General features: G+C 45.7%; 2 protein-coding genes across 3 annotated transcripts; both read right to left on the bottom strand.

Moving 5' to 3' along the window:
- Positions 1–2,319: 2,319 nt before the first annotated feature.
- Positions 2,320–9,647, bottom strand: LOC135823815 (uncharacterized). The gene is made up of 6 exons (XM_065336663.1): positions 8,798–9,647; positions 8,189–8,290; positions 7,095–7,254; positions 5,447–5,680; positions 4,317–4,471; positions 2,320–4,179 (listed from the first exon to the last, which is right to left on the bottom strand). Exons 1-6 carry the CDS (start codon positions 9,042–9,044, stop codon positions 3,320–3,322), a joined length of 1,758 nt encoding a protein of 585 aa, XP_065192735.1. The 5' UTR covers positions 9,045–9,647; the 3' UTR covers positions 2,320–3,319.
- Positions 9,648–13,488: 3,841 nt separating this feature from the next.
- On the bottom strand, positions 13,489–22,804 carry LOC135823816 (uncharacterized). Of its 2 annotated transcripts, XM_065336664.1 has the most exons (7): positions 22,690–22,804; positions 21,947–22,269; positions 20,800–20,901; positions 18,365–18,524; positions 17,051–17,284; positions 15,781–15,935; positions 13,489–15,269 (listed from the first exon to the last, which is right to left on the bottom strand). In XM_065336664.1, the coding sequence occupies exons 2-7, from the start codon at positions 22,065–22,067 to the stop codon at positions 14,380–14,382; spliced, it is 1,662 nt and encodes a 553-aa protein (XP_065192736.1). In that variant the 5' UTR covers positions 22,068–22,269; positions 22,690–22,804; the 3' UTR covers positions 13,489–14,379. The 2 variants fall into 2 exon arrangements, with proteins under 2 accessions (XP_065192736.1, XP_065192737.1); XM_065336665.1 differs by lacking the exon at positions 22,690–22,804 and having other exon boundaries at positions 21,947–22,276.
- Between the last annotated feature and the right edge of the window lie 826 nt (positions 22,805–23,630).

The raw sequence follows: 23,630 nt of genomic DNA, 5'->3' as shown, positions 1-23,630 counted from the left end.
CTACAAGAGCGGCTAGTGTTAGTACCATGATTTGAACACACCGACCATGGTGATCAGCTACCATTTGCACACAAAAAAGCCTATTTACCAGCTCAACAGCTCTAGGACAACTGCCTTAGGAGTGCCATGCTGCAGTGAGAGATTGATTGATTGATTTTATTTTACTTCGCAAGTTCAAACGGGTTCCTGGCCCAGTTATATGAAAGCGAAGGGGGTATGTGGTGTGGAGTGTTACAAAAACGAAATCCGAGTACCTGGAGGTAACCTATCCCAATATGCAACACCAGCAGTAGAAGAATAATTTCTTTGTCACAGAATTTGATGGCTGGGCCTAGGCAGTGTGAAACTACAGTTATACTTATAAAACACTAACTGCAAGAAATAGTCCGATGTCCAATGTCATGGCTTGTCTCTCCTGAACTGATCACGGCACGTAGTTGATGCGATTCAAGAGCGGCGGTGAAGAGGGAAAACATGTTCATATTGTATTGTATTTATTTAAAAGGATTCTCCAAAAGCAAATGGATGCTTATCACGGAAGTCTCCCACATAAATATCGCAAGAAAAATGGGGAAATGGGGAGAGGAGAGTGGAAGGTGAAGCATGGGAAGAAGGGAAACAAGTACCTAAATATCGAGGTATAAAAGCAGGAAAGAAATCGACGAGGGAAGAAATCACCTCTGCAGATAATAGCGGGACATTTAGATGAAAAAAACCCAGCAAGGATTAATTTCAAGGAAAAAAAATTCTCAAACGGAAAAGTTCGGAATTCCAGTAAGAGAATATCTATGCTGAGAGTAATGAGCCTTTAGAGCAATGCGAAAATTGACAGAGGACTGAACGCAGCGGATGTGTTCTGGAAGTTTGTTCCATTCCACAGATAAACTGAAGAGAGGGGATTTAAGGAAATGGGCGCCAGAACGAGGTGAAACTATAGAGGACGGGTGACGACAACTAAGGGATACATTGAATTTGAAACGAATTAGCAAAGACGGAAACTGGTAAAAGACATGATGAAAATACAGCAAGGACAGAATCTGACGACGCCACTTCAGGGATGACCAGTCACAAGTACGATTAAGAATCTGCTTCGGGGTTTCCCACTCAGGAGGGTGCCGGGTCTTACAAAGCAGATATGAACGAGCAGCAACGGCTTGCAGTCGGTCTAACGTAAGCGAATCTGAATGGGATACGGCGAATGACCAGACAGGGACTGCGTATTCTAACAGTGGTCGCACGTAACACTTGTAGAGCAAATTCACGGTTGAAGCAGAAAGGAAATGGGCCATATGGCGCAACAGAAAAACACGACTGCGAAACTTATGGGTGATAGATTTTATATGGTACGAAAAATTTTGTGATATAATACCTCATGTACTAGTGGCTAAAGAATTGTCCCTGACAGCAGAGCCAATAGTGATGGTGTAGGTGGCGGAGTAGAGATGGGCTCAGCTGTACGGCGTAGAGTTTCCAAAGCTCAGACGGAAGAACAACTTCAGTTAAAGTGAAACACATGGAAGTGAAAGTATTCGCATCACAATGTTGGGATGGATCAGCTTTTTAAACTGCACCTATTCACCTGTGAGCGTTGTCCAACTGCAGCCTTGAAGTCTTTTCAAAGCATTTAAGTATAGTGACAAGCTAGCCAGTGTTTGGACTGTTTAATATCTACTAGTATGCAAAGGATTTTGGTATTTTCATTTTCATCATTTTTCGTTACAGCACTGCCATCGCATACAAATAGTGTTGCCCTTCTTACATTGCTGCGAGATCTATCGTATTATCTACACGTACTTCGAGTAAATTAGTTCAGGTTGAAACTGTCCTAAGCACTTCTTTCCTTAGACTCTGACAGTTTCCTACCACCTTTTTCTTCTTCTGTTAGTACTCAGTGGGTTACAATACCTATTCTCTCAGTTGAAGTGTAACGCCGAACCGTCTGGCGCTTCTCTCGTGTTTGCAGTCTGATAATAATGCATGCCTGTAAATAGTCTCATGTACCTGCTAGCCGCACATGCATGTACACGTACCTCAATGCTAACATTCGACGCGACATGTAATATACATGTACATGTCCAATAGCCAAGTTTCACTGCACTTTGGAAATTTTGTTTTGACACTGTAAAAGTACAGTACTTGTCGCCGTACTGTATCTACTGCTTATTCTGAGCAAAATGAGGTGCTACTTGGCCATATACATGTCAGTAAAAATGGATATAGGAGCAATTCTAGTTAGGTTGCCATGGTAATAACGGCCTTTTTCTATTTTGATGTTTTTCACCATGTTCGGACACAATTCGGCAATCGAAACCTATGCCATTGTGTTCAGGAGGCAAAAACCATCCAGGAATGATCATAAAATCCATGTTAGCAAACATGTGCCAAGTAAAAGTGAGAAATTTCAAATGGGCCCTAGGACTATTGGCTCTCCATCTGAGTACAATTTTTGATATTGTCGAATAATTTTGAAAACAAACCAATGCTGAAAAGAGGCCGAGGTGAAATGTACAAGTTGCAGAAAGGAATTTGGAAATAACAGTTGCGCTGAACCTCAGCAGAACAGTTTTGCAGAAAGGAACGTTATAAAAAGTAAAGGGAAAAAGGATAATAATGATTGTTCCAATTAGACATGCTCTTACTAAGTTACACTGCAAACACCGCGTTTCTACCACACACGGTCAATACAGGTAAACAAAAATAATTGTAATACCCAGTTACACCACTGGACAGCGACTCTGTCACTTTATACCGAGGGTCCGAAAGAAAAGAATGCCTCCCTTGAGAAAATGTCCCTTTAGCGTAGGGAAGAAAAGCTATGCTACCAGCTTGGCTGTTTGATAGAAGTAGAGCATAATAGATGACAAGCACATGGTAGTTATCTTGTAGTACATCTAAATATTCAATCTTTGCTCAATCTATATGTGCATATCTGTATTGATATACATAGTATGGAGCAGCTTAGTAGGTATCTTTTATGTATACCCAAATACTACATAGGCAAATGCTATTAAAAAGAGTCCGACTAATCAGTCGGATTAAGTCCCTGTAAAGGGACGAATTACACCCTACGAAGGGTGTATCTAGAATACACCAAAAGCATTATGCAACCATAATAATTATAAAATACCCATGCTTCATAAATGACAACACGCGGGTATGTGATGTAGCGAGCCAACAATGCAACACAACGGGGTATCAGCAGTATTCACTTATATTCTTTCCTCATTCATCATGTCAAATATTGGCTCGCTAGCAAAGTTCCACATTCTACACAGAATATCTGCGATAGTATTACTCCATAGATCTTCATCCTGCGCCGTCACACGGCAGTACTTTTACCTGAAAATCTGCCTTTGGTGACGACGCTCGCGGCACCCGTGCAACTCCCATTGGACACGCGTCGTCCAGGCAACAGTGGAAGAGTTGACCGCCCGCGGGCGTCACTGTTCACGCGGGATACATGCTGGGATTTCGTTTCCACTGCAGTGTCATCGTGGCTGACATCTGATCTTTCTCCACTGTCACTGATTGGTGCTCCCTCATCAGGAGGTGATTTTAAGTTGAGATCCAGTGCTGTGCTGTCTTCTACCACACTGTCCGGGTATACTGCTCCTGGATTATCCATCTCCGGAGAATGGGTAATAGATGTGTTGCAACCGTCAACATTAATTGAACTACTGCAGGAGTCACGTGATTTCAGCTGGTCCAGTTGAGCATGTTGGACTTCCCCTGCTGCCACAGTGAACTCGGCAGCATTATCATCAGGGAAACGTTGCATTGCAGAGGGAAGGGAGGACGTAGAGGGCTCTGCTGAGCGTCTGGTTCCCTTCACACTTTCATCTGATACATCATACGTACGTCGCCGGAGTTGTGCGCGTCGGAAATACACTAGCAGCAGAGTAAGTATGATCGCAAGTATCAACAAAGGTGCGCTGATTGCTGATACTCTTTGTACCAATGCCCCACAGCATAGGCCGATGTCTGTGCTGCTGGGTGATGTTGGAAGACCCCATTCGACTGTTCGAGCGTAGAAGGTCGAGAAGGGAGAGGATCGTGATGGCATCGATGCACTTGGTCTAGCCATTGTTTGGGAAATACCTGCCTTGCTCGTTACACTGTCAGAAGGAGGCGGCAGTGTGCTAGAGGTATTTTGCGGTCCCAGTGAGCTGCTATTGTTCCCTGTAAGTCGAGCAATCGAAACAGAAATCAAGATGTAACAAGACTGAAACAGTTCTGCCTTGCGATCATAGTATAACATTTTACACATACACTTCGACATATAGAAGCCCCCTACTACAGGAAACACTGCCTCTTACCCACTGCACGGGGAACAATAGTCACGTTGAACAGGTGCCTCGTATAGCCATAGGCGTTGGCCGCTTCACATAACCAGCTTCCAGCGTGGGCAAGCTGTACTGGGTCTAGAAGGAGTTTCGGACCGGTAGAGAATAAGGTTCCGTCGTGGTAAACCCTGCGTGTGAACACGGACGTAAGAACAGCTGAGAATACAACCACACATGGCTCATGGACACGCTGTGTACGGTCCAATCCTAGGAAAGCAGACTCCGAGAAAAGGAAGAAGAGGAACTATTATAACACCAAGCACGAGGTACGTCGTGATGCGTGTATTAAAGACTATCATAATTTAAGTTTTGCCGGGGGGGGGGGGGTGGCGTCTTTAATCTGTATACACGTAGAGATCGCCTATAGGGTTGGTGGTTATAATGATATACCAGTTTAAGGTGGCGGTTATAATGTTATAATGTTATCAGCTTCAAAGTTCAAAAGCAAAAGTATCTTTTCCACTCAAACTAAACCGTTTATAAGAATAATCGGCTATAGAAATATATCGCCTATTGTGATCAAATCCCCACTTCAAAACCACTCAATTGTATACATTCTGGATCGGTTATAGTTACTAGTGGTGCCTACAGAAATCTTTGAAAAACTGAAATTGTGAACATATACAATGCTATGCTGTGTACTACCAGCAGTGTGGATAAGTCTCACAACCACTGGCACAAGTGCCGAAAACTCACACTCACCCCCACCGTTAGGCGCTGCATCTGCCGCTAGGGTTTATCGGGTTTTAGCGGCCGTCGTGAGTTCCCTTCGGGGAACGGACACGATAATTTATTATTTATTTTTTTACCAGCAGTGTGGCCATACAGGTAGAGTAGATGCAGGTTGTTGTTATTTTTGTACTTTACTGGTCTCGGTTTGGTACTTATATGGACATGTATAATGCACATCTGTTTTTGTATGCTATCATGACTAAGTTGTAAATTTATCACTTACATGTACATACTTTGAAGTACTACCCTGTCCAACCACATCTGGAGTGATAATCGTCTGTAGTGATCAAATCTCACTTCCTCAAACACCAATGCTATCATAGTATAACCGATCTCTACCTGCACTCTGGTCTATGGTCATATCGGCTTACTTGTAGAATATGCGATACATGGTCTTATTCCGGTCCACGGTTCTTGCCGAAGCGGAGCAGTCAAAAGTCTTGGACTGTGCCTGGAGAAGTTGAACATCAGACGTGGCCATGAGATGTCCATATGGAGGCTGGAGCTGGGCATTGCTGAACATGGGACGCAGGACTTGATCGTACTCGTACGCTGAGCTGACGATGATAAGATCGACGTGGAAATGTGCGGATGTGCTTAATGCCCTGCAGGAGGAAACACCATTCCAACACAGAACTGTCTCTGTATGGTATTGCTGTGCGTGATGATCACTCTCCACGTAGAGCAAAGATTTGATATCGGTTGATCCTGGCAGTGGGGAGAGGTATGACTGAAGATGCGTAAATGTCTCTTCTAAGACGAAATGTTAAAAGTCATATTAATCTGGGAGACTGGTACTGGGAGATCTTCAAATTCAATAACAAAAAAAACTGTCCCATAATTAAGATATGCAAAGTTGAACTCGGACGGTGAGCCAATTCAATTACAGTGGAAAGGGAGAAGGACACAATGTTACGAGTTATGACTTACTTTCCACCAACGTAACCAGATCCTTTACAGTCAGCGAGTGCGACAAAATGGCACAAAAGTGTTGGAGCTACAATGTAAGTGTCAGGTCGCTGAATATCTCAGTCCTCCTTGTCAGTTGCATGCCATTTTGTCGCACTCGCTGACTGCATTATGATCTGGTTACGTTCGTGAACAGTTAGTCAAAACTCGTAACATTTTGTCCTTCTCCTTTTTTTACCATTACTCGAATGGTTGCTCATGACAACCAAGGTCCCAGGTTCGAGTCCCGGTGGGGTTAGTATTTTGTTCTCTTTTCACTTTTCAGGGAAAAGCCTGAAAAGAGAACAAAACATCAAGTACATGTACAGTTTAAAACTCGAATGTTGAGCCAATAATAAATGTAGAAAGGAAGAGGTCATATGGATACGAGTTAAGAGTAACTTAACTAGCTTTAAAATCTTGTAGGGCGCATCACGCAGCTTCATAAGTAAAAAATTGGTTGTGAGCAACACTGGCTCACGCTCAAATCACTGCTTTTCACCAGAAAAAATATTTTATTTCAACGCTTCGGTCATGAAATAACCATCATCAGGAATGAAGTGGAAGAAGTTCTCTCTCTCGTAATATTGCATGCAGGTGTGATTTGTTATTAGTTCGCAGCGCTCCTCATTTATTAACCCATCCTAACCGGTGTGCCCACTTCATTCCTGATGATGGTTATTTCATGACCGAAAAGTAGAAATAAAATATTTTTCTGGTGAAAAGCAGTGATTTGAGTGTGAGCCAGTGTTGCTCACAACCAATTTTTTAACTAGCTTTGTGCCTAGTTATTGCACTTTCTGACCGTACATGTACATGTACATGTATATTTATAGTATCTGGTAACAGTGATGGAGAGTTACTCATAACTCGTATCCATATGACCTCTTCCTTTCTACAAGTACATGTACAACGATTGATTCCAAATTTTCACCAAGGATGGCATCATCAGGGATTTGAATATCCCATGTCCTAATAACAAATTCAGCTATACTTGATCAGTATGCGACAAAGGACGTCTAGACATGTTTCCTATCTCACAGTCAATAGTAATAATACTGTTGACCTCACCATCCATCCTGAATAGTCAGCTTGTAGCTGACTGTACACGTGTATCGTCCGCTGTCGGACACGTTATCGCCGTGTACGTAGTATTCTTGTCCAACTCCTGGCAGCAGAATGGTGCCGTTGACATGCCACCGTATCAACGTAATCTCGATCGGATATTGAGCTGGAGAAGACGAAATAGGAAACGCAGGTGTATCAAAACACTCTCACTAATCTTACTAAATTCTCTTTCGGATGGAGAGCCAAGGATTACTTTATAGAAAAGATTGTTTAGTGACTGGTGGTGTTAGTGGACATAATAGCGTAACTTGTAGTTCCTTGGTCCTTTTTTCTTTTCTACATTCTCTTTCCTTTGTCTTCCCTCCGTTTTTCTGTTCGACCCTCTTTGAAATTGTGCAATGTACTGTGGGGGCAAAGAATTATAAATGCATGACACATCAAAAATCGACTACTCGAAGTAGCAAGTGAAACCCTCAGTGAGGGCCGACAATTCTCCTCATTAATCCTAAACTACAACCTCACGATCAGGTTTATTTATTTTTATTATTTTTATTTTTACTATGTTCACATACACATACCCAACTCGTAAAAAAATAATAGCGACTTAGCCATTGCAAAACTAGCCAATCAAGTACGCTATCAGCGTCGGGTACCACGCCCGAGAAATCGCAGCCTTGTTGTGCTCATGGGCTATACATGTATCTCCGTGATTCGCAACAGGTCCAATTCCGCTATGGGCAGGGTTTGGTACTCCGTGTCCCTGCTTAGTGATCTGCCTGGTACTCAGCGGAACATGGCCGTACATGTATGTACAGGATTACATGCATGTACATCAATCTTCTAAAAGCTTAAAAGCTATGACAACACAGCGCATTGTAGGGAGAAAGATAGTCGTAGGACAGTACAGAGACCTTCAGCATACATGACTTGTATCGATATGCAAGTTATATGCTCAGTCAGCTGTTTGCAGGGAGGGAACCGTTCGGGAGAGAGAGAGAGAAATAGAGAGAGAGATAACGTCATGGCTTATAAGTTATGTGAAGACGGCTACGTTTGAGTCTGCGACCAATTCCAATAGCATCGATAGGATTGCTTACTTCCGTTCAGGGTAACCGAAGATGAATGAAAACAGGTCAGGTTGCGGCCTTTGTTTTCAAGGGTGGTCCACACTTCCGAGTCTGGCACAAGGTCGATGTAACCTGCATGCACAGCACGATACTAAGGACGTCAATCAGTATTCAGAGCCAAAAAGGACAATACTTCGCCCTCCAGGGCTGCAGCTCCCCCATATATCGCCAGTTTAACATCTGCCTTTAACCCTATCCTACGTCTACAGTGTACATGCACGACTACCACGATAACTAGTTCTATGCCAGAGAATAGGCTTCTAAAGCAACGTTTCCTGTAGTTGTGTGGAAATACCGATAGGGAAACATTTGCGATGAACTGAATCGACCTCCACGGCCACCTCTTTTGAGAGTAACGCATACGTGTCCTAACGGTTGATGACGCTAACTTCATTGGGCATGCACACGCTTTGTGTGGCTGTGCAGTGATATAGGGGCTAGTCAGCATCACATCCTTGCCAATTAGAAAGTTGAACGTTGCGCACCAACACCTACGTTATCACAATACAACGTGCTGGAGAAGATCTACGACTTTTGCTTAGCCGAGATTCCGTTTCGAGCATCTATTTGGTAACTTACCTTGCAGTTTGGGAGGGGTGGTGGGCAAGGAAAGCACCCCTTGGAGCAACAGGGCTTGGAGAAAGGCGACGATCGCCGCGACTTTCACCCTCGCTGTTAGATGTCTTGGCGAGAAGAACGAGAACAGCGGGACAGATCTCCGTCCATTTGCGGGTGCCACTGATCGCCACCAGTGTATGGTGCCGGACCCTATTGGTAGAGGGTCGCTGTCTCTGTTGATCAGCTCGTCGCTGTCCTCCCCCACCATTTCGCAGGGAAATTAGGATGCCTTCAAAGAGGCTACACAAGGTAATCTTGCATCATTAGTGTTCAAAGGACAATAGGTGTCAACTCAGATTCGCTCTGCTTTTATCCATACCGATACATATCCGAATATTAATAACAGTACAGAGTATACAAACGTAGGGCGCAATGAAATTCGTACCTTTGTGATCTAGCCAAGAAAGATTTCCTGAATTGCTTTCCTGGTGAAACTTTCGTTACTATCCAACTCATCATTACTATGATTAGTTTAATTATGTAGATCTACATCACGGGCTTGACAAGTGTGCTGTTGGAGGGTGGTTTGCAGAAGGCCAATGATGATGTAGGCGCCCTGGGCTGGAAATGAACAGGATCAGTAGCGAATGACGGACGGTGTCGGCAAGGGACACATACTGCATGTATCTTCTTCAGTCCACCATTGCTGGGGGATCCCGAAGACGTTGGGTTACTACTTGTGTCCTGGTTACGGAAACAGAAACTTTTTCTCTGGTGTAAGCTTTGGAGCTTGTACAGACCCCACAATAGTAGCCTGTACCTTTTTATAACGTACAATCATATAGATTATTTACACACCTATAAAAGCCTAGCCTAGGAAAACTGGACATTGGCAGCTGAAGCAAAGCAGGCGTCAGGTAGGATAAAGCTCATCCTAAAAGGTTTACGAACGAGCTAGCCTAAACTGCTGAAGGCAAGCCGAGGTTGTGGAGGTCCCGTGTCAAGTGTAGTTTGATATGATTGTATCGATGATAATTCTTATGTTTGGTTAGTAGCTTGGGTACTCAATGGTCGGAGTGAGGGTAACGAGGATGCCGCTTAGGCTCGCCCCTTGTCGGCAACTGATTGTGAACGGGGAGTTGAACATACGACTCCCTGGTTGTGAGACTCACTGCCTGACGCTCGCCGCTGAGCGCTGCATCTGCCACCTTGGTGCGACCAGGCATGCGATGGCGGTGGCCCTAACTTCGCCCCAAGCTGGTTATGTTTCTCAACACAGCATAGCAGGTGGTGACGCGAAGGTGCGAATTTCACCTTTTTTTTAGCTTGTGTTTTGCTAGTGGATGTTTACCGGTTTCTTCAACCCGGGCCGCGGGACAACGCCACCAAATTCTACGTTTATCTGACTACGATATCTGTGGAAGATGCCCATCAGTTCAGGTTTGAGGGTACCGGAAAGGAAAATGTCTGCAGAAAAATGGCTGTCACCACCTGGACTAGACAATAGGCAAGTGATGCTTTATCACTTAGCTTCTACACATCGTCATCCCAGCAGGGAGCCCGGACCGTGCGGGACTTTCTTCAGACTTCAAAACACACGCTTCCTGTGAAGCTACAGAGGCAAGTGGGATGTACGCAAAATACGCAGATAGCAAGAAGCCGGCTTTAGCAGTAGGTACCAGTTGATGTAGAACCCAAGGTCAAATTCATTCATACAAGGATTTACTTGCACATAAGCACTGTACTGTCTGCTCAATGAAATCCAGACGAGTTTCTCAAGTTCGCGCCGGGCGTTTGGAATAAGGCTTGGAGAAAGGCGACGATCGCCGCGACTTTCACCCTCGCTGTTAGAGATCTTGGTGAGAGGAACGAGAACAGCGGGACAGATCTCCGTCCATTTGCGGTGCGACTGATCACCACTATTGTATGGTACCGGACCCTAGTGGTAGTGGGTCGTTGTCTCTGTTGATCAGCTCGTCACAGTCCTCCACCACCATTTCGCAGGGAAATTAGGATGCCTTCAAAGAGGCTGCACAAGGTGATCTAGCATCATTAGTGTTCAAAGGACAATAGGCGTCAACTCAGATTCGCTCTGCTTTTATCCATACCGATACATATCCGCATACTAATAGCAGTACAGAGTATCCAAACGTAGGGCACAATGAAATTCGTACCTTAGACACTGCAGTGATCCAGCCAACAAAGTTTTCCTGTTCTGCTTTCCTGGTTGAAACTTTCGTTTTGCTTTTCTAGCTTTGGAGATCAGACTGTACTGGCTGTAGTGCTTGTCAGGTGTAGTCCGAGGATCATGACAGCCTTGTGCCAGACTCCAACTCATCATTACTATGATTAGTATAATAATTATGTAGATCTACATCACGGGCTTGACAAGTGTGCTGATGGAGGCTGGTTTGCAGAAGGCCAATGATGATGTAGGCGCCCTGGGCTGGAAATGAACAGGATCCGTAGCGAATGACGGTGTCGGCAAGGGACACATACTGCATGTATCTTCTTCAGTCCACCATTGCTGGGGGATCCCGAATACGTTGGGTTACTACTTGTGTCCTGGTTACGGAAACAGAAACTTTTTCTCTGGTGTAAGCTTTGGAGCTTGTGCAGACCCCGCAATAGTAGCCTGCACCTTTTTATAACGTACAATCATATAGATTATTTACACACCTATACTATAGAAGCCTAGCCTAGGAAAACTGGACATTGGCAGCTGAAGCAAAGCAGGCGTCAGGTAGGATAAAAATTATCCTAACAGGTTTACGAACGAGCTAGCCTAAACTGCTGAAGCCGAGGTTGTGGAGGTCCCGTGTCAAGTGTAGTTTGATATGATTGTATCGATGATAATTCTTATGTTTGGTTAGTAGCTTGGGTACTCACTGGTCGGAGTGAGGGTGACGAGGATGCCGCTTAGGCTCGCCCCTTGTCGGCAACTGATTGTGAACGGGGAGTTGAACATACGACTCCCTGGTTGTGAGACTCACTGCCTGACGCTCGCCGCTGAGCGCTGCATCTGCCACCTTGGTGCGACCAGGCATGCGATGGCGGTGGCCCTAACTTCGCCCCATGGCCCAAGCTGGTTATGTTTCTCAACACAGCATAGCAGGTGGTGACGCGAAGGTGCGAATTTCACCTTTTTTTAGCTTGTGTTTTGCTAGTGGATGTTTACCGGTTTCTTCAACCCGGGTCGCGGGACAACGCCACCTACGTTTATCTGACTACGATATCTGTGGAAGATGCCCATCAGTTCAGGTTTGAGGGCACCGGAAAGGAAAATGTCTGTAGAAAAATGGCTGTCACCACCATGGACTGGACAATAGGCAAGTGATGCTTTATCACTTAGCTTCTACACATCGTCATCTCGGCAGGGAGCCCGGACCGTGCAGGATTTTCTTCAGACTTCAAAACACACGCTTCCTGTGAAGCTACAGAGACAAGTGGGATGCACGCAAAATACGCAGATAGCAAGAAGCCGGCTTTAGCATTAAGTACCAGTTGATGTAGAACCCAAGGTCAAATTCATTCATACAAGAATTTACTTGCACATAAGTACTGTACTGTCTGCTCAATGAAATCCAGACGAGTTTCTCAAGTTCGCGCCGGGCGTTTGGAATAAGGCTTGGAGAAAGGCGACGATCGCCGCGACTTTCACCCTCGCTGTTAAAGATCTTGGTGAGAAGAACGAGAACAGCGGGACAGATCTCCGTCCATTTGCCGGTGCGACTGATCACCACTATTGTATGGTACCGGACCCTAGTGGTAGTGGGTCGTTGTCTCTGTTGATCAGCTCGTCACAGTCCTCCCCCACCATTTCGCAGGGAAATTAGGATGCCTTCAAAGAGGCTACACAAGGTGATCTAGCATCATTAGTGTTCAAAGGACAATAGGCGTCAACTCAGATTCGCTCTGCTTTTATCCATACCGATAGATATCCGCATATTAATAACAGTACAGAGTATACAAACATAGGTCGTAATGCAATTCGTACCTTAGACACTGCAGTGATCCAGCCAACAAAGTTTTCCTGTTCTGCTTTCCTGGTTGAAACTTTCGTTTTGCTTTTCTAGCTTTGGAGATCAGACTGTACTGGCTGTAGTGCGTGTCAGGTGTAGTCCGAGGATCATGACAGCCTTGTGCCAGACTCCAACTTATCATTACTATGATTAGTATAATAATTATGTAGATCTACATCACGGGCTTGACAAGTGTGCTGATGGAGGCTGGTTTGCAGAAGGCCAATGATGATGTAGGTGCCCTGGGCTGGAAATGAACAGGATCCGTAGCGAATGACGGTGTCATCAAGGGACACATACTGCATGTCCGTATCTTCTTCAGTCCACCACCATTGCTGGGGGATCCTGAATACGCTGGGTAACTAGTAATACTTGTGGCCTGGTTACGGAAACAGAAACTTTTTCTCTGGTGTAAGCTTTGGAGCTTGTACAGACCCCGCAATAGTAGCCTGTACCTTAACGTACATAATTATTTACACACCTATAAAAGCCTAGCCTAGGAAAACTGGACATTGGCAGCTGAAGCAAAGCAGGCGTCAGGTAGGATAAAGCGTATCCTAAAAGGTTTACGAACGAGCCAGCCTAAACTGCTGAAGCCGAGGTTGTGGAGGTCCCGTGTCAAGTGTAGTATGATATGATTGTAGGGAGCTCGGACCGTGCAGGATTTTCTTCAGACTTCGAAACACACGCTTCCGGTGAAGCTACAGAGGCAAGTGGGATGCACGCAAAATACGCAGATAGCAAGAAGCCGGCTTTAGCATTAGGTACCAGTTGATGTAGAACCCAAGGTCAAATTCATTCATACAAGAATTTACTGCACATAAGATCTGTACTGTCTGCTCAATGAAATCCAGTCGCGTCACTCTCAAGTACACACCGGGCGTTAACGCGTTGCGCAGCCCTAGACCTGCGAACACTGGGCTGTGAAAAGGTGCACGCCGCAAACTTGACTCTCGCGACTGGATTTCATTGAGCAGAACTGTAGCACATGAAACCTTGCTCTTCATTCTGTGTGTTTTAAAAAGCTCTATCCCTTAAGGCGATGGGTATTGTGTGAACATTATTCATCTATTGTGTTTTAGATGAATTTACCGTCAAATTCTTAAAATTAACAAAATCATAGCTTGTTCTACTCGATTATTCGACAACGTACTACGCTGTATGTATAGATGTAGCTATGTGTCTCTTCTCAAAAATTGGTCAACAAAATTAAGTATGGGGCTTGGTGGGGTGATTGAATTTAGGAATTAAATATTGGTGATAACCAGGTGTACACGAAGGCGTGTTTTGAAAAATCTAAAATCAATTTTGACGAGGACAAGGAATATGAGAACTGCTCATGACTGTAGCTATATCTGGCCAGCAGAGTGCTATGCTACTTTAGTAGTCTCAGTGAGTTCACCAGAAGATGGCTAGCGACCTTCTATTACTAGTATTTAAATCTGAGGCGTTCCTCTTGGCGTTCTCCTTTATCTGAGCTCCCTACGCTGCAGCTCGATTTGAATGTAAACCATGCAAGGTACTGTGAAACGACATGCAGGCACTAGTTTCTGGCATTCATGGACCGTGTACTTGATCATGCTAAACTGATGTATCCTTCCCGACAACAACTTTTTTGTCGACAGCATCCGTGGTGGAAGCGTTTGCACCACCCTTCTCAACAAGGCAAGGGTGGTCGGGGCCAATAGTTGGACTTTCCAAACAGTCTGAACCGCTGCTCGAGATTTGTCTCTCCGCTAGCAGTGGTGCGGTGCTGTTCCTGCTGGAGGTGCTAAGCAATCTGGGATGCTGTTGAGATTCTGGTTTTTGCCGCCATGAAGTCGTTTCCGAAGTACCGATTGCGTCACCATGTTCTTGGTCTGTGCCTTTGATATCAGGTGCAGGAGCGGTGTTGGGTTGGATTGAGTCTTTGAAATCAACAACATTAACACTGCTGATTTCCGCTGCATCGTTGCACTGTGATGTGTCGGGAAGTAATGTCAATTGTTCAGTCTGCTGAGCAGCACTGGGTGAGACATCTTCTCTCTGGTGCGCTGTATCATCCGCTTTTCTGATGCGTGGAGGTTCACTGAGTTCGCCGACGTTGCCATCATGCTGTTCGCTCGGGTGTGCCTGTATTATGGCGTTCTCCACGTCAACAAGACACGTCTTTGTGTTGTTGTTATTTGGTGCTACATGTACCTTGCCAGCATTGTGCGCATTGATGGTGAAACGAATCTTCTGCACCACCAGAACCAGAAGCACAATTGTCACCAGGCCAGCCATTGTACCCAGGGCGTACACTACGTAGGTGGCTCCATTGTTCTCCGACTCCGGTTGAGGCATGTTCTCAACTGCAGATGTGGGTGTGCTGGACTGTACTCCGGTGCTGGCCACAGGGACGCTAGAGCTGGACACTGATGAGGTGATTGATATTTCTTCCGATGATGTTCTAGGCTCTGAGGTGCGAGGAGGTGTCATGGGGATGAAACCTGAAAATATACAACATAAAAATATGAATGTTTTATCATAACCTGAATAATTGCAGGAATGCAACGTTTCCATTATTGTAATCGAAATTAACTGAGTGCAAATTTTCATTTGCAAGAATAGTACTGGTTCACGTTGAGAACCTTTCGCGACATTATCTGTTCATTTGGATCATGTGTGATCTACAGCAAGTCACAGAGCAGTCAATTTAAATTTTCGAATGTGTAATGGTTGCAAAAGTAGCGAAGTATAATCTCTTGTGAAAGTTTCTCACTTACAACTTCCCCCTATCCACCATAAGCACCATATTGAACAATGTGGCACCGCGAATCGTTAGTATAACGTACTAGCCTCCCCCCTCCCCCTACTTCCCTGCAACAATGGTCATACAAATCTTTCCCCATTGGGCTCTTTGTATTCATCACTACCAGTTGTGCATCAACTTCCCATTGGAGTGCCGTATACAGTCATACATGACTGTATCACCATAATACACAGCACTGGTCATCGTACCTGGTGGTCCCGGTGTCACAGTGGCGACGAAATTGTGCCGGATAGTGCCGTAGGCATTACGTACGACACACTGCCACTGGCCAGCGTCATTGGGCTGCACAGGTCCAACCGTGAACACTGCACTGGAATATTGCCGCGTTCCATTGTGAAATACACTGCACGACAACGCACACAAGGTAACGCATACTCCATATTCTGAGGTACATGTCACAGGATTCTGACGATTTAGATGTTCTTCCGTTCCGCCTTGCAAGCAATCTTCAACTAGAAGTCGGAGGTCATTTGACTTTGAAAAGAATTATTGAGTGGCGAACTCACAAGTCAGCTTGGTCAATGCAGCATCCATTGCCTGACATCTGTATTTTTTCACACTCTGTATGATTATGTGTTGTTCAAATTCCCTCTACTGTCCTGAAGAGAAGGGAAAGAAACCGTTTGATAGATAAAAGGAAGTGTCTTTTTGATTTTGTGGACTTGCTTTGTCTTGTACATTAGATTGCGACATTACCTATCACTGAATACTTCTTCTGTCAGTGTAATCTGTGTGGAAAAAATCGCCCCATGGTGCACGGAATAGGGCTTGAAAGTGATGACGTCAAAAACGGCCAGGGAGTACTAAGTTGACATCAGATTTCTATTTTGGATCCACTAAGGTGTGACTTTGCTATTGCCTCAGTATGTGGGTGCATAGCAACCCACTCATGTCGTATGCCGGGGTGACCTTTACTTCGCCACCAGTTGTAACCCCGCCCCCAGTAGCCAAATCAGTCAGTTTCACTGGTTACATCACCTTGCTGAGAGTAAGACGGCTTGAAATGTGCTTGGATCCATACAAAAACTGGATCCAAGTGGATCCAATTTTTGAATTTTTGAAATTGTTGCTATGCTGTGACGTAGCACTTTCAAGCCCTATAGAGTAGTTATGAATATTTGTCACGTGACTGAATTGTGTGGAAAGTGCACTATACATGTACACGTGGGCAGCGGGACACCAACATGGCCGACACCATGGATGCAGGGACCGAGTCGTTCTGGAACTAACATTCCATGGCCTGTACCCTGTATGATTCTGGGGTAGGTGTGCAACAGCTTTGTATCCAGTCCTGATATACGTCATGTACGTGTACACAGGAGGTCGCCCAAAAGCGCTCAAATGTGGGTAGACCCGTAATTAGGATGAAGATGACCGGTCTCATCAACAGGTGGTCTCTAAACGCAATTATGATCGCTCAACACAGGTCTCACTGTACACGTGTATGTAGTGACTTACTCGTAATAGAGTGGGGAAATGGGTGCGAATGGATCAAGGGCCCGTGCCGTGGCCAAACAGTCAAACAGCTTGTAATCGCCAGCCTGCAGACGAATCTTGGAGGATGCAATCTCCACGCCGTAGGGTGGTTCAAGCGAGGCGTTGACGAAACGTGGCCGTAGCACCTGATCATACTCGAACTGAGTGCTGACAAGGACCAAGTCGCGAGAAAACTCCACGAAAGAGTGCCGGCCTCTGTAAAGGCATACATGGAGGAGAAGATCAACATGATCGGCATGAAATTATATTTGTGATCGTGCAAAACGTCACAAACATTCTGACATCAGTTGACGCATTTCCTACCACCTCTGCATCATGAGGAGGTAGGGGTTCCGATGATCTCACTTGCACAGATCACGCGTGACCATGTGGCCACTCCCCCCCCCCCACCGCCCAGATCCAGCCCAAGGCTGCCCAGTATGTGGATACACAACATCCATTGGATCACCTTGGTACTGGGACCAATAAGCTCCGTCGCGGAGGTGGAGGGCCGGGGTGGAAAATTGAGATTACATGCACATTGTACAGGAACTTTGGTTCTTTTATAAGGCGACGATTTTCTGTCTCTAAGAAAGCCAAAATCAGAAGATCAAGCCAGTAATCTCATCAGAGTACCAGGCAATAGCAGTTTTTTATATTACGTTCTACTAACCAACGCCTTGAATTCTGGTTATCTTCGAGATTTCGGAGGTTGTCTTGAAAAGCTGAAACCGCTTTCGCTAATCGTACCTTGTTCAAAAGAAAGGGATTTTCATTGTGCGAAGTGTCTTCGAGATGTCAGTAAGGGTTGGGTGGTGTATCCAAGTGGTGGCATTGGTTAGGGTCCGGGTTCCACTGCGGCTCCGCTGCACATCATCCGCGGCATGAAACGTCATCATCACCATAGTGACCGCAGCTCGAGCTGGAGCAGCGAGGCCACGGCTCACCACGAGCTTTTGCTACGATTCTTGATCAAAAACTGCGAGCCGCGGTCACGGTTCGACCTGTTTCTTGTGCTTTGCATTGTTTTATACGCGAGAATTTTAAAATTCAATTTTTTTATTCGCTGCGCAGGCCAGAGCACGGGGATTTTTTGATTTCGCAGGGACCAAACGAGCAGAGGTGCTCAATGATAAGGAAGCAAATGAAGGTGCCAAGAAGCCCGAGGGGACTTAAAAGCAGAAAATATTAGATAATGGGGAAGGGGTAGGTGGAGTCTTGTCCGAGATGGACAATGAGCTGGAGCAGCGGAGCTGCACTGGAACCCGGCCCTAACTGTACAAATACAACACTTACTGCTCATTTTTTCGTCTGTAGGAGTAGCTCACACGACATGTGTACCTTCCTCGAGCAGACACAGAGTCGCCGGGGATGTAGTATTCAGCTCCAGTCACCGGCAGTATCGAACCATTCAGATACCACTGTATGGGACGTGAGATGCTGATCGGGTATGCGGCTGCATCGTGGCACACACACACACACACACACACACACACACACACACACACACACACACACACACACACACACACACACACACATATACACACACACACATACATGCATACACACCACACACATACGTCATGTTATACTTCGACATGAAGCAGAAGACTGTACAACAGTGGAGCTCAGCTTGGCTAGTTTCTGGCAAGTCTCTCAGTGCAATGACCAGGCAACATGGGGTGCATTTGACCACGGCAGTATACTACAATCGTCACCGACAAAATCCAGCAAGTCCTGTACATGGTAGTCGCTACATGCACTCCCATTGCACATACATGTTATGTACGTGCATGTACTACTAGCTGCATTTGTTTTTGAGACTTTTTGAGAGGAAAAACAAACCTCTTTTATATGGACAAAATACACGCAATGAAATATTGTAGTGGGTGATAGTCAGTGCAGTGCTGGTAGATCTAAGGCAAAACTGGTACATGTAAAAGCATGCATGCTACCATGATGTGGTACCGCCATGTACGCGTACCATACCACTGTACCGGAACTGGCCGGATTTTCTAGGCGACGATTGTTACCAGGAAAAGAGCGGGTGGGTTGCTGAGGTATTAGGCGTAGTGCTACGCTTTGGATGTTGGGCTGGCTGATGTACATGCACAGTGTACATTGCGTTGAAATTATTTGAGCAGCCTGAGAAATCTGTGTGCAGTAAAACTCTCTAGATCCGGACGTCCCTAATCCGGGCGTGTCTGTCTACCGGGCACCTTTCTGACCCATCTAGAGTCATGAAAATGGCTTTTCAACGGAAATCGGGACCAAAAACGATTGATTGGCATAAACAGATGTTGACTTGCATGCAAATTCTCAGTTACAGGCAATTCCTAGTTGCGGCTAGTGCTCAATCCAAACCTGCCCGTATCTGGCGAGTTTTACCGTACATACATGTATACATGTACAGCCTACTGGTGCTCATATAATAATTATGTGTGTGGATGTGACACTGTGTAAGTTTCAGTGCTACATGATACAAGTATCCTATAAATTATACGGGTTATAAAAAGGCGGCAAATGAATAATGTCGTTGTCATTGTGAATAACGCCCCGCTGCGCCACCTAGTGTTTGCAGTGCTACCCCTTATCTCCCCCTAATCATTCCCAACTAGTGACATGATCTTGAAAATATCCATCTTGAGATAAGTCCGTACTTGCGCGGAAACCTTGTTGCTATAGCCTATACTGCTGGCTCACTGACTCGTTTAAGTGCCAGGCGGGTTCCCTTTTAAAGAGTCTCTCAGAATACAGATGATTCACTTGGCAAAGGTCCAGAATGTCGAGTTCAATCTCTTTAGCACTAGTGCACTGCCGAGTTCATTACTAAGGTACTTCGTGTCACTAGTAACATTGTACAGGTTCTTGGGATTGCTGGTATCGTCTTGGAGAGCAGCTCTTTGGATGTTATCAGGAATAGTCAACCTCATCAGTGCTGATATTAGCAGTATTGTAAATAGCTGATCCGTTAAAACCCACACATGATTGCTCCGGCCTGACCATGTTCCAAACTACTCGTAGGCTCAGTACAGGTATCATAGATAGATGTGCATGTGCATGTGCATGTACTAGCAAACCGCTGCCAACAAACTTATCCACCACAGTGTGAGTTGAAACATCTGCTGGCTTTCCGCATATACATAAGACATGTACATGTATGGAAGGCACCCCGAACGTTCCTATTGCAATTACTGTACCAGTGCTGGATGAGGTAGACCAAGCTAATGATCAGATAAATGATCATTTTTCTCCCTGATGAATATTCACGACGGGTCAGGATGCATAAAAGGTCCCCAGAGTTCACCTTGTGCACTTTGAAGTAAGCTCCTGACGATCCATAGACATCTCAACATAAGAGTGACCTTGTAGGAAATGAAACTGGATATTTGTGATATAGGGTTAGAGAACTTGGCGATGAGTTGATAGGAAAGGTGTTTGCCACCCACACTGTTATTTTGGTGTGATCTCACTTCAATGCTTTGTTTAACCCATTTGTTTGTTAGGTTAAGCCTACAAAATTGTCCCCCGACCCACCAGTAAACATCTTTCCTCTCTTCCTAGACAGTTTTTTTTTGCTTTGACATACATGTATTGAGAGACTAATAGTATCGCAGACTACTCATGGAGTCTACCGATACCAGCACCCGTGGTCCTCCCCCCACCCCACCCCCACCGTTACTCCCCCTCATAATGTACATGAATGCCGGCCACCGTTTGATACTTACTTCCATTGTCTATGATCTGTGACGTGTATGTGCATGTCATGTTGCGCCCTTGCTTATCCTGTGTGGTCCAGACTTCCAAATTTGTCACCAAGTGAATGTAGCCTGAGCATTGGGTAGAGCATGAAGCCAGAAGAGTAGTTGCAACAGAAACTCTGCGGTCCATCTCTAGAGAAGAGACAGAGGCAAATATCTGAATATCGTTGTGGCCAGTCTGACTGGACAGGAAAGGGTTGAGGCTGTTAGAAACCTGTTAAAAGCAGTCGCGTACCTTTTGTATGGACCCTAAGTTGCTATTGAATGGATACGTCTTTATATAGAGCCCCCTCAATTAAACTACCCACTCACTACAGTGTCCCAACTTATCATTGGATATCACATTGGTGTCTGCCCCTTTGCAACAAATCATGAAAGTGAATATGAGGGCGCTCAGTGAGGGTTTGTCTATCCCCTAAACAGCTTCTTGGATTTAAGAGAAGAGAGAGAGAGAAGAAGAGAGAGAGAGAGAGAAGAGAGAGAGAGAGAGAGAGAGAAGAGAGAGAGAGAGAGAGAGAGAGAGAGAGAGAGGAGAGGGAGAGAGAGGGAGGGAGAGGGAGTAAGGTGAGAGGGAGAGAGAGAGAAAGGAAGAGAGAGAGAGAGAGAGAAGAGAGAGAGAGAGAGAGAGAGAGAGAGAGAGAGAGAGAGAGAGAGAGGGAGGAGAGGGAGAGAGAGGGAGGGAGAGGGAGTAAGGAGAGAGGAGAGAGAGAGAGAGGAAGAGAGAGAGAGAGAGAGAGAGAGAGAGAGAGGAGAAAGGAGAGGGAGAGAGAGAGAGAGAGAGAGAAAGGAGAGAGAGAGAGAGAGAGAGAGAGAGAGAGAGAGAGAGAGAGAGAGAGAGAGAGAGAGAGAGAGAGTGAGAGAGAGAGAGAGGGAGAGACAGAGACAGAGAGACAGAGAGAGAGAAGGGGAGAGAGACAGACAGAGAAAGTGAGAGACAGACAGAGAGAGTCAGAGACAGACACACAGAGACACATAGACACACAGAGAGACAGACACAAGACAGATAGACCCAGAGAGGGAGTATGCATGAGGTTGAGAAGCACACTTGAACAATGGGCTTGGCTTCGATGCTGATCATGCCTCTGTATACACGGGTTGCCTAACCCCAACTCACCTGTAAGTTGCGGTGCTGGTGTACATAGCACTCTCATCGAGACGCTGGTCAAGAAGATAAAGAAGACCTGCCGTGACCATGCTAGCGTGCTGGCTCGTCTCCTGGACTTTGGTGTCGCCATGGCTGCTTGCGGGAAGGAGAAAGTGACCTTCTCTTCTTCTCCTCTTGCACAGGAAGGTAGGCGAAGACTACCGCTCCCTTATGAAGGCGCCGTCCCTTTCGGTTCTTGTCGCACCGAAAGGCGCACAGGCATGCAACGGTCAGCACTTGTGTGTTTCGGTGTCTCTCCGTTGGTACAAATCAGCACTGGACCGTTTTTCTCTCTGTCGAAAAGTAGAGACATGGGCAGGAATTATGCAAGAGCCCCGAACGAAACCTAACTAATCGACAACGGACCGCCTGGGATACCCCCGCTCAGCGCTAACGTCTAAGGCAGCGAAACCAGAGGCGAAAGATCTGCTCCGAAAGACTTTCGCTTGTTACACTTGTCACACTTCACAGGCGACACTGTCAAGCGACTGTGCGTGCGAACAGCAATGGATGGCATGCAAAGTCCCACAAACGTATTTGCGCAGAGAAATGTCTCTCCAGTGGGTCTGCGAGAAGCGAGAAGCACCATGCGCCGTGTCAGATCATTCCAGGTGCGTTTCATGCTGAAGTCATTCAATTCGCTAAGCAGTGGAAGGATTAGAGTCAGCCTGTTGGGTGAATGTTTTGGCTACTCAAGTAGATGATGTTCTTACCTGAACTGAAGGAGTCTCTTCCTCGGATTCGCTGGACAGGATTCCATCCAATTGCTTTGCTCCCCCAAACCCCTCCTCACAGCTCAATCCATCACCAACTAAAGAGAGAGAAGAGAAACATGAGTATTATGTACACACCCTGATCTACATGTACTCCCGGGCCGTTGCTGAAGACTATTCATGTGCTGGAGTACTTTGCCCTCGTTGTCTGGTCTTTCGACAGTTGCATTGTAAAGAGTATTCAAGAGTGTTCTCTTTACTGTCTTACGAGCTGTCAACATGTTGGGCACACTGTCACTGACAGCTCTCCACTCTCCAGCTACGTAGAAGCGGTGCGATGCAATCAGGCAGTCACGTTATTTTTCTGGGCCCCTGGTGATTTTATATATTCTTCTTTTATATATTCTTCTTCACTGAGTAGAGACAGAGTAGAGCGAAATCCCAGTGCCGAAAGGCGGACTCACCACCCCAGTATGGCAACTTCCCCATGTCTAACCAACCCCCAAGACTCAGTGAATACTGTAGTTCAGGACTAGAGCAGCACAATGGACAGGTGGTTCAGACAGCAGAGTTAGTACAGGTCGTGATTAGGTCAAAATAGCCAGGAAATTACCGCAAGTCTTGAAGTAGGCAGTAAGTGTGTGCTCTTGATCCTGAGTGATGACAAAGAGGACGTTTTCGCGCCCTATGCAGGCTATGGCGCGCAGCTGGCGCCGGTATAGGGAAAACGCGGAAAGTCCCTGCTTGTAAGTGAAGGGTTGTGTTCGAAATAGACTTGACGGCACGTCCCCATCCATCCCTTCATTGCAAGCTAGTAGTTACGTCGTTACAACAAGTTAGTTGACATGTCGCACGCGCAGGAGACATCAGCTGACGAACAGGTCGAAAGGACTGAGAAGCGAATGCGAGGCGTGCTGGAACTGTTCATTTTCTTGATCGTA

Source organism: Sycon ciliatum, chromosome 8 (assembly GCF_964019385.1).
Source record: "Sycon ciliatum chromosome 8, ocSycCili1.1, whole genome shotgun sequence".
Classification (NCBI taxonomy): Eukaryota; Metazoa; Porifera; class Calcarea; order Leucosolenida; family Sycettidae; genus Sycon; species Sycon ciliatum.
Note: the sequence above shows the minus strand (reverse complement) of the source record. Positions and strands in the feature narration are given on the sequence as shown.

Coding starts and splice junctions, on each gene's coding strand:
- LOC135823816 (XM_065336664.1), bottom strand. CDS start 22,067: ATGGCGACACCAAAGTCCAGGAGACGAGCCAGCACGCTAGCATGGTCA. Junction 15,936..17,050: donor ATTTCCCCACTCTATTACGA/GTAAGTCACTAC, acceptor GTTGTCGTGCAG/TGTATTTCACAATGGAACGC. Junction 15,270..15,780: donor TGTGACACCGGGACCACCAG/GTACGATGACCA, acceptor GTATATTTTCAG/GTTTCATCCCCATGACACCT.
- LOC135823815 (XM_065336663.1), bottom strand. CDS start 9,044: ATGGTGGGGGAGGACAGCGACGAGCTGATCAACAGAGACAGCGACCCT. Junction 8,291..8,797: donor CACCCCTCCCAAACTGCAAG/GTAAGTTACCAA, acceptor CTGTGCATGCAG/GTTACATCGACCTTGTGCCA. Junction 5,681..7,094: donor CTGACTATTCAGGATGGATG/GTGAGGTCAACA, acceptor TTCCTCCTGCAG/GGCATTAAGCACATCCGCAC.